Genomic DNA, 14,293 nt, shown 5'->3' on the forward strand with positions numbered 1-14,293 from the left:
CTGACCAAAACCACAGTCAGCACAGTTATTCTCTCATCAGAACTGCATCAATAAACCAGCAAAAAGAAAAAAACCTAAAAAAACTATCATGTGAATAAGGGAAACATGCACAGCAAGACTGAGAATATGGAAAATATCTGTGGTAATTGTGTGTGAGAAGGTGGCCACATAAAACCTGCAGACAGTTAGGGGAATATGTAACTTGGCTGGATGGGAAGAATTTATTTTGCATTGCAGTTTAAAGGCAGAGGGGAATCATCCTGCCCTGATTTTCAAAGGCCAATGTGTTTATGTTCTTCCAGCACCCTTATAAAAGAGGACAGTTGTTTCCTAATAGACATTTTCCCTCCCTTTCCCTTCTCATTGACAATGCTCCTCTGTTTTGAAAGAGGCATGCTGAGATGCTGGTTACATCACAGGATCTAGCTGTCAGTGAAAATCTGTGAGTGCCACTTGCTCTGTTGAACTCCAGGAACAAGTAACAAAGAATCCTGCACACCAGTTTTGCAGTCCATACATACTGTTAGGTTTCAAACTTACAATGCATTTTCTTACGTATCACCACATATAATACCACTGACACAATCATTGCTGTTTCTACATCTCCTTTCTAAACTGCATTGCTACAATGCCTCTGAAGCAGGAAGTTACATTTTGTAATATTTAAGTAGAATAATGTCAAGAAGCCCCCCCCCCCAAAAAAAAACACTTTTAAATAAAAAATGATGAACTAATATTTAACTTTATTTGTTGAAGAATCTGATCCAGCAATTTCTTGTTAGTTCTACTTTTAAATGCAGTGTCAGAAAGCAGAAGATAGAGAAGAAGCTGCTTTTTTAGTAGATATCCTACACATTTTCCCAGGACATGAAAATAAGTAGATTGTACAATTATATAAAGGTCTATAAGGAACACCACAGGTGTACTAGGTTTGATTCACAGAATTCAATATACTGGTCAGTGGAAAAGAAGAAATCTAAGATGGGCTGCAATTTCTTCACTGAACTCCAAAAAAGTTTTCTTGATGCTCCTAGGACAAACTCTGAACGCCCAGTCAGACTCCAACATGAGAGAAATAATTATACAGTGGCCCACAAACCTTCAGATCAGCAAAGGAAGAGAAATTTATGGGAGTCTAGAGAAAAAACAAAAGCTTATGAAGACATTTTGGACAAAAAACTAGCCTTGGGAGTGAGAACAGAAACTAGAGCAGGTCTAGGGGCTCAGGAGACCTCTATTGCAGGCTAACACTGACTTGCTTTGTAAATATGGCCTGTGATTTTATTTCTCTATTCCTCACTTTCTCTGGTCTCTATGTAGATGTCTGTACTGCAGATGTGTGCTAAAAAGCTGAAGAAGTTAACTAAGTACAGATTTTACACTGAATATAATATATCACTAAAAATTACTCATTTCAAGGACACTCCAAAGACATGTTGAAGGAAACTCTCTGCAGAGAGGGATATCTATATAGCACTTACATTGCCCCTACTGTTTGAGTAGCACCTGTTCCTGGACTAGTGTTGTAGACACCTAAGTCATCTTTGTGAGTGATGTGCAACTTCCAAGGGAAAAAGTGCTTCTCAGAGGGACTTCTTCTGCTTTGAGACACCATGAGTTCAACATCCTGATCGGAGAGCAAGCGGATCAGATCACCATCATGGTCCCGGTAATTCAAAACAATGTCATCTTTGTTAAACTCCTGCCTGGGAGAAAAGAAATGGATTGATCCCCAAAAATCAAGGAATGCCTGGGAGATGCTACATGATGAAAAATATACTGACAATCTAATTAATTTTGATAAAAGTCACACAAAGCCTTGGGTGTCTTGGCATTCTTGATACAGCTAGTACTAGAAATCATATAGCCACATTCATGCTGTGTTGTGTTTGAGCTAAGAAATCTATCAGAAGCAAGAACATTTCCAGTAACACCACATAAATGGCACAGTTAATCTGTGTGTTTGATAGAATTGCCATGCAAAAGAGCTGACTGTGGTTACCACCCACTTTTGCCTACTTATTTTTGCTCTTTCTGAGGAGTGTAAGAATATTAGGTGTTCTATTACCAATATTTTCTAATATTTAATGTTCTAAATTGTTGATGTTCAACACCAGATTAATCTAGTTTAACACTAGTTGAACAAGTGTTAGAAGGCCATGTCCTACATCCTGAAGAAATGTACTAGACACAAGATACTTTTATGGGGGTATGGCTCTTATCATAATACAAGAAATGGAAATTTCTACCCATCACAATTGAGTCAGAAGTGTGTGTCATTCCTTACACAGTGACAATCCCAAGAAGGACTAGTATCTGCACAGATGGCCCTGGGCCAAGTCAAAGTGTAACTTCTTCAAGACACTTGAAAAGTATTTCACTCACAAAACATGGAGCTGACCAAGTAGAATGTGGAAAATCTCAAAACAGAATTAACTTGACAAATGTTTAAATATCAAATATACAACCAAGTGCTTGCATTGTACCTCATCAATTCCATTAGATCTTTGAATGATGGAATGCTGCTCAGATCCTCTTCCACTGAGATATCCCTGTATTTAGAACACATCTAATCATTACATATCATGACAAGAGAATTGTTGGTGTTTCTTCAGCAAACTTGAAGACTATTTTATTCCTACCTGATGGTGCTTACGGTCTCATCATAGTAATAACAGCGAACTTTATTAACTGTGTCTTCCTGCTGTGGTAAATCTTTTATGATCTTCACAAAAGCACATGGGAAAATCCCAGTGGCACCATCAGCAGTTCCCTGGAATGATAGGAAATGTTCGAATCAAGAAAACCGTGCCATTTTGGCCACATGAAATAGGTTCTGGAATTCAATTAAATGACATAGAAACAACAATAAGAATTTTTCCACTATAATCAAGAAAAGAAATTCTATGGAAGTGACCTGATGGCATCCCTAAAAAAAGGTTATACAATTACATAGTCAAATACCAAGCAGGGGAGTGAAACTGTGTGTAAAAAATGCAAGTCAGATGGTTAGCAAGGAAGGCTGTGGTGTTTGAGGAAGCAGAGATACCATATCAGCAAACACACAGTATGTTCCCCTCATCCTTTTTTCAGAACACTGCTGCATTACCCAAGTTCTCTCTAATCAGGCTGACATGTGTTGTGGTATGAAGCATGAAGCATACATCAACTCACCCTGAGGCAAGAAACCAATTAATCGCTGAAATGGAGTTTCCATCTCCTTTCTGTGGCCTTTCTGTGTTCTAATCACTTCCAAAGAATTTAAAAACATGCCAGCAGAAGCAAATGCAAATGAAAACAGAAGTCTGGAGGGCAGAAAATTTGTAAGCTAAAAACCATCAAGGAACCAAACAATTACTAATTTGGATTCAAGGATTTAGTCTTGACAGTAAGACCTGATTATGATACAGTTTCTCCTTGAAAGGAAGAGGCAGGTCACAAGGATCAGGAGAGCCCTTTCTAGTCATATATTTCAAGGTATGCTAATAATTCAATACTGCTATTGCAGTCTTACTTCCAGCCAGTCTTTGTTTACTTTGCTGAGTAGATAGATCAAATCTCCCTTCTTGAATCTGAGTTCCAGTTTATTGGTTCCAGGAAAATCAAACAGTGCCTGTGGAAAGTAATAACCTCGAAATTAATAATTCACAGAATTATGAAAGCAAATCTTTCTATTGTGTTCTTGAGGAGAAAGCATAAAGCAGCAAGACCGTGTGTATTTTGTCATCATATATGTATTTCTGGGATAAGGTCACATATATTTGACTGTAGTCTGCAGTTCTCACAATTTTTTCTACTCAGCACAAGCAAAACTTCTTTGAAGAAGCAGTGAAAGCACTAGGATAAACATGGCCCTGAAAGAGCTACATACAAGGATTCTTAAAGTAGCAGAACACTGAGCACCAGAGAAATCAACATACATAAGCTGAAAGCACTTAAGAGCAAGTAAGACAACAGAGCTGAAGCCAACTGACAGCTTGAAATCCTGAGAATTGAAAAATATATTATTTCTTGTTGCAGCTTTACGGCTTTTAGATTTGCTGCAAAATATCACAAAAAGCCTTAAAAAATTGCAGAAATGTTGTGTCTTAATTTAAGGGTAACTAACTGTTGCTTTTACATTTAGCTTTCAGGTCCGGATGCTGAACTGGGAGATGTGGGAAAGCTTGGGAAATTGACGTGTTGTTGAAATGGAACTTAGATTTTCCCCCTCTTCAGGGAAAAAAAAAAAAAAAAAAGGAGGTAAATACATGCTTATCACCCTAACAAAAGGTTGGATAGTTAAAGTGGCTGAGTTATCAAAAATGCACATCTTCTCCATTGTCCTTAGAGAACATGGTCACCATTCAAATGGTCTTAGAGGAGCAAAAATGAAAAGGTGTTCTTTATTCTGTGTTGCAAAGGTTCTTTTGGTCTTGTTAATGGCAAGAGTCCTCTTAATTAAAAAAAGCAAACAAAGCAATGCTACTGTTGTGCTAGTGGTTCAGATGTCTACTTAACAGCCCTTTCAAAAGCCTTTTTTCACCTATTGAAAAGTTCTGGTAGGTATATTCAATACTAATAAATTAATAGATAAAGCCCAAGAGATATGACTGTTCCAAGACCTGTCATTCTCTGTGTAAAGAACAAAAGCAACAAATCTCAAAGCAGATGCATGGGGATTTTAATCTTATATGGCAAAGTCACATGTTTCAGGAAGCAAGACCCTGCTCAGACAAATACTTGTAACAAAGCAGTCTCATGTGCTTAATATTGAGAAAATATACCACAAAAGACAAGAGTATGGGCATTTTTGTTACAGAAAATACTAAGATAGTATTTTCACCTGCAAAGCTTTTAAACATATGCTGAAGTCAATGAAGCTGAAGCTTATACCTGTTTTAGATTTAACTTATGGGTAGCACTATGCAAATGTGAAACATTTGGCAGTAAGCTGCACATATCTCGGTTTTGAATCTCCTGTCATTCTGATTTCACCATGGACCTTCTTATTACTCAAGTGATGAGGAACAAAACACCTCTTTCCATCCTTTGTTTCATTCCCTGTTGTTAAAATCAATTGTTTTTCTCTGTTTATTTCACTGTCTTCCCCCAAGCTCTAATTGAAAATGGCAACCTGATGGATAAGTTAGCAAAGTAAAATAGAGTTTAATCTCTTGTCCTATGACAGGTTGTACAGAGTACTCACCTCAGCCCGTGGAGCTGCGGTGCGGTCAAAAACAGGCAATTGATCTGAAATGCTCTTACTGCAAAGAAATGAGACAACCGGGAGGTAAACGTCCTTCCAAGTCATTAAAAATGCTACAAAATCAGTAGTGCAGTGTCTGTTTTTACTATTTAAGGGGCATGTAAGCCATAGATCATTGGAGAAACTGCATGAAAATCTGTGTGCAGCAGTCAAATATATAAATATGGATGCAACAACACTGCCCTAGTTCTCTCGGTTTCAGTGCAGAGCAGCGGCAATCTGATGGTGTCTGCTGCTGAGAACAGATGGAATTTTCAATACAGTCTGGACCTCTCTTCCACAGCACAGTTCTGGACCTCTCTTCCACAGCACTACTTAGTCCCCCTACTCTGCCTTCTGGGCATCATTGTTTCTAGCATTTATGGCATTTAGTTCAAACTTTGCCATCATACACACATGTAGTTTTTGCACTGTTTGAGATAGGTGAAAAGGAAGCAAGTCCATCTGTGGAATGCTGAAAGGAGAATGAATTTATCTGAAGGGCAATGAAGTATGACGTCTACTTAGTTCTCCAAAGGGGTGTCAATGTTGCTATGTAGGACAGGCCCCTGTTTAGACAAAGGATGGGAACAAATTCAGTAATCAGTTTCATTTAGTGTCTGAACCAGATCTCACTGAATTCAGTGCCAAAACTCACACTGACTTCAGTGGTGCAAGCTTATGTCCTTAAGCGTGGCCTGTATATTCTGCACATTGTAGAGATTACCATTAAAGAAAAATGGGCAGATAGAGCTGGATAGTATTTTTAAAAAGCAAGGTATGCTCTCATTTTGGAATTTTCCTTTAATGCAAGTACCACATCCACTTTAAAAATCTGAGATTACTGAAAACAAGAAATACTCTTCATGGATTCACTTGGCAAACACAATGGTGATCCTCATCTCTCTCTCCCCCCAAAACTGGACAGCATCTCTTACATTAAGCAATGCTGAAAAAAACATGTCAATCACTTACATTCGGCGTGTCCGTGGGCGAAGCCGTCTCAGTCTGTGAGGCACCTGCTCACCATCAAAGGTTGAGTGGTAGAAGAACAGCCGAACGTCCTCATCCATCAACACCCAAGCAGGGAGGCAGAGTAGGTTCTGTGCCAAGAGCAAGCAGGAAGCAGAGTGTAACAGTGGGAGAGAGCAATTCTCTATTTATTTACATGTAACAAATACACCTCTCTGACCTACAGGATCATGAAGGATATTAATTACTGCCAGAAATCTCCCTCCTCTCCTTTCTCACTCAGCAGGACACAGCTGAACAGCTGACAGTCTCTCCTCAACTCCTGGAGCTGGCCAATGCTTCACTTTTTGTACCTGATTTACTGCAGGAGTAAATTGCTTTTTGTTTTTCTTTTCAGAACATGAATGACTATGGAAAGAAGGCAATCTTAAGTAGTGGAAGTCTTGGCCAGTGCTTCAGACTTTTACTGATTTGAAGTTCAGGTCTTCAGTTAACATGCAGACAAAGAATATCTCTCCTTGATGTATAGTGCATCTTCACTGTAATTCAGGTACTCTCAGAAGCCCATCTGTCCTGATTCTGGCTGTAAGGGAGTCAGTTTTCTTCTTAGTAGCTGGCACAGTGCTGTGTGTTGGATTTAGCATGAGAATAATGTTGATAACACACAGATGTTTTACTTGCTTCTAACTAGTGGCTTACTTAGGCCAAGGGTCTTTCTGTTTCCTAAGTCCTGCCAGTGAGGAGCTGCACAAGAAGTCAGGAGGGAGCACGGCCAGGGCAGCTGGTCCAAACTAGCCAAAGGGATATTCCATGCCATAGGACATCATGCCCAGTATGTAACTGGAGGGAGCTGCCAGGAGCCACAGATCACTGCTCAGTGGTCTGGCTGGGCATTGATCAGCAGGTGGTGAGCAATTGTATTGTGCATCATTTGTTTGTTTTCTTCTTTAGTTTTATTTCTTTGTCTTTTTGGTTACCTCCCTTCTAATTACAATTATTTATTTGTATTATATTTTATTTTATTTCAATTATTAAACTGTTCTTATCTCAACCGATGGGTTTTACAGTTTCCAATTATCCTCTCCATTCTACTGGGGAGGAGGGAGTGAGCAAGAGGCTGTGTGACACTTAGATGATGGTGGGGTTAAAGCACAACCCACACACCATTCTCCTAATCCCTTGGATGCACACACCAACTCTATATTCATGCAACGCCTGGAGATTCACCATTTCCTCATACATCTTGGGGGGTTTTGGTAAGGATGTCTATCTGTATATGAAGACAGAGAGTGAGCCTTTGTGAACTGCATGCTCCAGCAGATCCTACAGTCTGAACAATCTGGGAAAGAGGACTCCAGGTTGTACCACAGTGTGGGCACTGTGTCTTCAGGAAAGCAGAACAGACAGAAGCAGATACTTAGAACTCTAACAGTACTGTCTGTCTTAGCTGATTTCAATGGCTAAGTATCTGCAATGATCAGTGCATTCTTTACTTTAAAATTAAGTTTTACCTTAATGTAGACATTTAGGATAGGAATCCTATTCTCAGCAATTTCCTTTTTGGCCCCAACAAAAACTTTTCCTGGAAAATATAAAACCTGTGACAGTTATTGAAGAAAAAAAAAAAAAAGAGGCTGTCAGAGAAATGAAGCAATCAGGAGTCAGGAGGAAGTAGAAGCTCCAAAACATTTACATATTTTCTAAAGGACTTTAGGTTTCTAAATTAACTTTACCACAAGTGAAGGAACTGTCAATGGAAAATAACTCCTTTGGCATCCATAGTCAGGAATTAGCTCCTTGACACAACTACTTCTCTCATTGCATTCCTCTTATAGGACAGCCTGGAGCTGAGAAAGCTGTTAATTCTGCAAAGGTTTGGTACTGACAGCTTACCTGGCAGTACAGGGAGTGTGCAGGTAAATGGGCTGTTATTGCTCTCTGGCCCATATCTCTCCTCTAGTTTGGTGTGCAGAGCATAGAACTCACGATAGCGCCGGAAAATCAGGTATCTGCCACCACCTTTAAGCTTTACTTCAATGACAAACATCTGAAACAGAAAAGAGGGATTCAGGCTGATGTTCATATTTATAAATACTCAAAAATGTGAGTGAGGTATAAAATAGGAACATAAGATCAGTGCTCCATTAGTGGGAATAGTCTCTTAGGAGCAGAGAAGAAAGCAAGCCTTCAGCTAAGCATCTGCAAATTCAGGCACTAGGATATAAAAAGGTAGCACCAGTGTAGTATTTGTGTGTGTCCAGCTTGCATGTGAAGCATGTCCCTGTGTCTGCTTTATATTATATACTGTTAAAAAGAAACATGAAATTACTAGATTCAACTTTATGCTTGCACACTTTGTCTCAGTGACAAGCAAAATACATTAGGGAGACAAATACAACTATTTTACAATAAGATGCTTTGGACATCTAAATCTAGAGACAGACAGACATCTAAATGAATTGATTTTCAGAATTGAAGGCAGTCATACTTCTTTTTTGACTTTAATGTACACAATAGTAGAAATTATTGTCTGACCTCCTTCAACCACTATATTATTTCTGTTTTGACAGAATTGCTTTGCTCTAAAGGAACCCAAAATTTCCACGCACTGACCTCTGAGTCACATTGGAGTCAGATCCTTCAGAAAATATAAAGACAGAGCAACCAAACATCACTCTATTCCAGAGAAAAACCTGAATACTGCAGTGGGAAGGGTTTTATGAGCAATGTCTCCAGCAGAAGTCAGACTGAGATGGTCATATTCAAACCTTCAGAAAATCTTAGTGCCTTTCCCTACTATTCCCTTCCTGTGTGCTCTTTCGTCTCCTAAAATGCTACCTCCTGTGAAAATAGGAGCATCCTCTTGCCAGTACCACAGAATAATAAGCAAGACTCTGCCTTTCTACCCTCTGAATTACTTTCCCACTATCTCCACCAATGGTAGAGCACTCCAACAGGAAAAAAATCAGATATTATGATGTTAGAGGATATCTCCTACATTTCATTTGGAAAATAAATTTTTAGACCGAATCTGGGATAACAATACTCTATTCCAGAAAAATAAAGCACAGAGAAGTCTTCCATATGGAGCTACTCATGCCAAAAAGCAATTACACCAGATTAACTGCATTTTGCTTTCCACAACCAAACCAGTCACAGGTGAAGGTATATAGAGGCAGGATAAATCTCCCTTCTTACATAGTAATTAGTAAAGCCTTTCTTCTCTTCAATATCTGCAATATTAGCTGAAACAGGTACATCATCTGGAAGCTGGTCAAAATCACTGTGAAGCAAGAACAGAAGATTTAGGTTACTCATATTGGTAATAGCCTTTGAGGTATCCTATGCCACACAGAGCAAAGATAGGCAGTATCACATTTTCTAGTATCAAAACCAAGACGTTAGAAACTCATGGTGTCATTCTCCTCCTCTGGAGGTCTGATCTTGAGACGTCAAGTTTCAGTAAGTTCAGCACAAGTCAGTGACCATTGAGATGATTCATTATGGCTGAAAAATACCCTTCTCATTCCTAGCTTGCTCGAGGAACAGGACTACAAAACAAACACTTGAATTGTTACGCTTTTCCTGAGAAATGTGATCAGCTGTGGATGCATTCTTAATCCTTCCTTAATCTAGGAGATTTACAAACAGAATTCTGCATCAGTAGATCCTATTCTAAGGAGATCATTATACATCATTATACATTATGCTGCTATTATTACTGCATTACTGTAGGGAATAGGAAACAGTTCTGAGAAAACAGCTTGTTATGCAAGGTGCTGTAGAAACTGACAGCACAAAGCTAAATCCTAAAAACTTTATACTCTGTGCAAGATGTGTAAAATGTACCACATACATATAAGAAAAGAAACTACAGGATAAGCACAAACAGAAAAAGAACAAAGGTAGTATTGTTCTATATCAAAACTAGTGGTGCCTACACTAGCTGGCAAAATGTTGTCAAGTTTTCTTGTAAACATTACAATAAAGCAAACTCTTAAAGAGGCTTGGAAAAATAAGGCTAGGCTATCAAATATTTGGAGAGAAATCTCCCAGTCACAGCATGTAAGATTCATCACAGAATCACAGAATATTTGGAGTTGGAAGGGATCCACAAAGATCATCAAGTACAACTCTTAATGAATGGCCCACACAGGGATTGAACCTATGACCTTGGCATTTATCTCCCAGTCACAGCAAATAACCTGAAGCAAGCACAAAAATACTTGTTTGAAAATGTCAAAAATGTATGAAGGAACACATTGTAGCAGGCAAGGTTAGAATAAGCTTTGCAGATCCTAGAAAGAATTGGATTTGAAGTGAGAAGGAAGGATCTCTGCAGGAACACCTAATGAGCAGCCATATGACCACAGTCATGTTACTGGTCTATACTGCCCACACTACAAAAGAGATTGGTTTGGCAGATGCTTTTTCCTCTATGACCTTCTCCTTGGTGCAACAGCTTTGACAACCAGCAGACAAATTCACCTTTGCTTCAGTCTTATAACTCAGTGTTGTCAGAGGGGTATTTATACTAGCACCTGAGTAAAAAGAATCTAGAATGAGGAAAAAAGAATAACAAATGAGATAAAGAGAGACTTTTAAAAAGATCATCTAAAAAATGCAAAGCTGACAAAATGTTAAATATTCTGATAATACCAAAAAAAAAACCAAAAAAAAAACTAAAAAAACCCACAACCAAAAACCCACAACACCAAAACTGGTAGTTGTCTCAGTTTATTCTGGTAGGAAAAATGTCCCAAGCAAGCAGGGGCTTCCACAAGGCGTAGCCCATTTGAAATGCTGAAGTAATGATGCAACATCTTGCAATAGTTTGCTGTACAAGGAAAATGCCATGAATCAGCACCACCCACAATACTGTAAGCACTACCCCTTACTGTGAAGAGGGATGTGGTTATGGAGACCAAGAGGTATAATTAGTCATATCACAAACACTCATACCATAAACTCCAGTAAAAGGGAAACTTGTTTTGCAGCTATAAAGAGGACAATGACCCACTATGTCCTAGGTCATGAATATTCCCTACAAAAAGGAGAAAGTCCACTCCAGCCTAAGGAATGGTCTGCTCGACCCTAAGCAGCCTAAGAGTGTAGGAGTTACACACTGTTCTGATAACAAGAAGCCTTTTAGAAACACCAAAGATGCTTGCATCCAAATTAACCAAACAGATCACAGGAGTTACATGAGGCTTGTGGGAAGGCAGGAGCAGGGAGAGACGTGTTACCTCTTTTCTCGCAGCTGTCTGGGAAGAGACATTGTTCTTGAATCCAGATGACTAAGATCTATTCCTCTACTTCTTGGGCAGTTCCTGGTTTAATAGGATGAACACAAAGTCAAATTCTCTCTTCATTAAACAAGACTCCTTTGCAAGGCCTCAGAGATCTTTTTTTCATGTTTCAGTGTCAGACGATTTCTGCTGTACCTCCACACCCCCACGAGTTTGAGGAAGTACCAGGGGAAAACAGTAATAAAGAGAGACTGTTCTGTGATGTCTGTCATGTCTCAAAACTGACACAATTGAGAAACTGAAAGCCCAAGAAAAAGCAGAAACTATGAGCCACATATTCCATTGTCCACCCTCCACTGAAATATTTGCCTTTGTTGAAAGCCAGTATAAGTGCGCTCAGCAAAGTCTGTTTTGCCTCAGCTAAAATGTCCCCATATATACCTTTGCATAAATATTTGTAAACTAGGATGAATACTTCTGATCCCTTCTTGAATCTCTGTGATTCCCAAGGATCCTCCTTTTCACAGACGAAGAGCCAGGAGGTGGAGCTAAAGAATAAATTTTAAAATGGGAGCAGACCGTATCATCAGAAAAATCAGCCTTGTCAAACACCAGGACATCGGGCACAGGAGATGAGATTTGAAGGATGGATCAATGAAAGTAAGACAGGAGTCCTTTAAAGACCAGAGGTCTTTTTGGCTTCATGTGCTCAAAACAACCCACATTTGCCACATACAAAGACAAGGTAATGGCTTACCCTGGCTTTTGCTCTAACTGTAGTGACAAAGCATTTATATAACATCAGTTGACAATCTTTCAAGAAGAAAATAAAAGGAAGGAAGTGATGAGGAAACCATGATTTCTTAACAATATGGCTAAGCTGTAACACAGCTTATCTGCCTTAGTCAAAAGCGGTTATGTACATCCTTGCCTCTCCATTTCAGGCTTTGACTCTCTTCCATTTTTGTGTTCAACATATATTTGCCTCCTTCTCCTCCTTCCGCTGCCAAGAACAAAAATTCCTAGCTGAATGGAGCAAAAATCAACCAGCATCCTTCAAAATAAAACTCTATTTACAACTGTAATCATCAGCCTTGAGAGTAACTGCATTGCATTGCATTTTAATGAAGTAAATCCTTCACCCAGCTCCTTTCCATGGATAACTCTAGGTACCATAATAGAATTTGAGAGGGGATATAGTGTCTCTTGAGCAGAAGGGACCAGGAGAACAAAATTCTGAACAGGATTTTCTAAGTGATCTGCTACACTGCTACTCTGCTACATATCATAGCTTTGACAAGAAAATCATAGCAAAGGTATCCTAATTTTTTCGAATATCCTGAAAGATAATCTAGATATAATGCAGGTACATCTTTTAATAGACACAATGCAAAAATACGTGTTCATTGTTTATCTAGGGAAGAGGCTTCTTCAAAAGAAGTCGACAGAAACTCTCAGACAAATTGTCTATGCAACTGCTTTGCTGTAAGATGAGTAAAGCAAACTGAAAGCAGCTCAATTCCACTACTCTCGACTAGAGATTACAGCCAGTAATAATACTAACCTGACAGAATAATGCTAAACCTACTAAGAATGTTTATGATTCTGCAGTATTTTCTTGTTCTGAGCTCAACCAGAAAAAAGGCTTGCTTTTCTGACAAAAGGCAGATTTCTACCTCAGATGAGTGGATAGCTGATTTGTTAGAGGGATTACCAAGGCTGTGAAACTAAGATTGGAAACACTGCTTTGCCATGTTCTTCTGTGCCAAATCAGTGCCTCAGCTACCACGTTTTCTTTCCATTTCTACTATTGTGCTACTATAGTAGAAACAACAATTTCTATTATTTGGGCTGAGAAAATAGGCTGTCTCTAATCAAATACACATCCTTTCTCTGTTCAAATAATTAATTCATGAATGAAATAAATATCCATTACAAAACTGATATCCTAAGAGTACGTATGTCAAGAGATATGCCTGCAGTAGGAAAATACCCAATTTCATCAGCTAACATGGCCAGCTCTCAGTTTTGAGAAAACCCATCCACACACTATGGCTGGCATGGTCATTGTGGTGCTATGCACCGACCCAAATACATGTGCAAGAGAAAGCAGGAATTCATCCAAGTGCAAGGAATACAAAACAAAATTTGGTTCATTAAAGGAGACTACTAAGAGAATCCTCAGATGACTGAATCATGACCATATGCTGCCACCACTATATGCCTCTTCACAGTTCACAATCTACTCTATTATTTTGGACATGCCTGTGAGCTGTGAAACTGTGGCCTTCTGTCCAATGCACCTGTTAGAAAACACATGTACAAGGATACACAGCACCCTGGAAATCTGACAGGATCAGCTAGACCCAAACAACCAAAGGAATTTTAATGAAAAATAGGAATGTAGTCCCAAATCACTAGAGAGACATGAACCACTAATAAAAGGTAAACCAAAAAATGCAGCAGAAATACTCAGCTGAATCAAGTTTGGGTGACAGCATTACATACCACGTCTGCTAGGGCAGCAGGAACTGTACCATTTAGCATGTCTCTATGGAATAATGGCTTCTCTCTGATGCACCTGATCTTGCAAAAATGCTGTGCAGTTGTGCTCAATCACCAGCCATAGAATAAGTCTTTTAAGTGATTAGAGAAATTGAACAAGAATAATATTGTTAAAAGATGTCTGATCTCATCACAGATTAATCTGCAAAGGAAATAACATTTAGCCATAACTACAAGGAATCTGAACATCAAATAGAAACACATATGGCAGAGTTGGCTTGCAAGATACTTTCATTCAACCTATTGTTTTCAAAGGATATGTGGAATATTTGTTTCTGTA

At 38.9% G+C, this 14,293-nt stretch overlaps 1 protein-coding gene across 3 annotated transcripts in view; it reads right to left on the reverse strand.

Annotated features, from left to right (window-relative positions):
- Positions 1-723: 723 nt before the first annotated feature.
- The window catches only part of NCF4 (neutrophil cytosolic factor 4), a 51,535-nt gene continuing 37,965 nt past the window's right edge, over positions 724-14,293 (reverse strand). For 2 of the 3 annotated variants that reach the window (XM_053978450.1, XM_053978449.1), the window contains 10 exons: positions 11,446-11,529; positions 9,398-9,482; positions 8,093-8,246; positions 7,711-7,781; positions 6,203-6,330; positions 5,189-5,246; positions 3,515-3,613; positions 2,643-2,773; positions 2,487-2,552; positions 724-1,706 (listed from right to left, as the gene is read on the reverse strand). In XM_053978450.1, the coding sequence (XP_053834425.1) occupies positions 1,478-1,706; positions 2,487-2,552; positions 2,643-2,773; positions 3,515-3,613; positions 5,189-5,246; positions 6,203-6,330; positions 7,711-7,781; positions 8,093-8,246; positions 9,398-9,482; positions 11,446-11,477 (1,053 nt within the window). In that variant the 5' untranslated portion in view covers positions 11,478-11,529 and the 3' untranslated portion in view covers positions 724-1,477. The remainder of the gene's footprint in view (positions 1,707-2,486; positions 2,553-2,642; positions 2,774-3,514; positions 3,614-5,188; positions 5,247-6,202; positions 6,331-7,710; positions 7,782-8,092; positions 8,247-9,397; positions 9,483-11,445; positions 11,530-14,293) is intronic. The other variant, XM_053978451.1, reaches the window with a different exon arrangement.

The sequence above is a fragment of the Vidua macroura genome, chromosome 5 (genome assembly GCF_024509145.1).
Source record: "Vidua macroura isolate BioBank_ID:100142 chromosome 5, ASM2450914v1, whole genome shotgun sequence".
Lineage (NCBI taxonomy): Eukaryota > Metazoa > Chordata > Aves > Passeriformes > Viduidae > Vidua > Vidua macroura.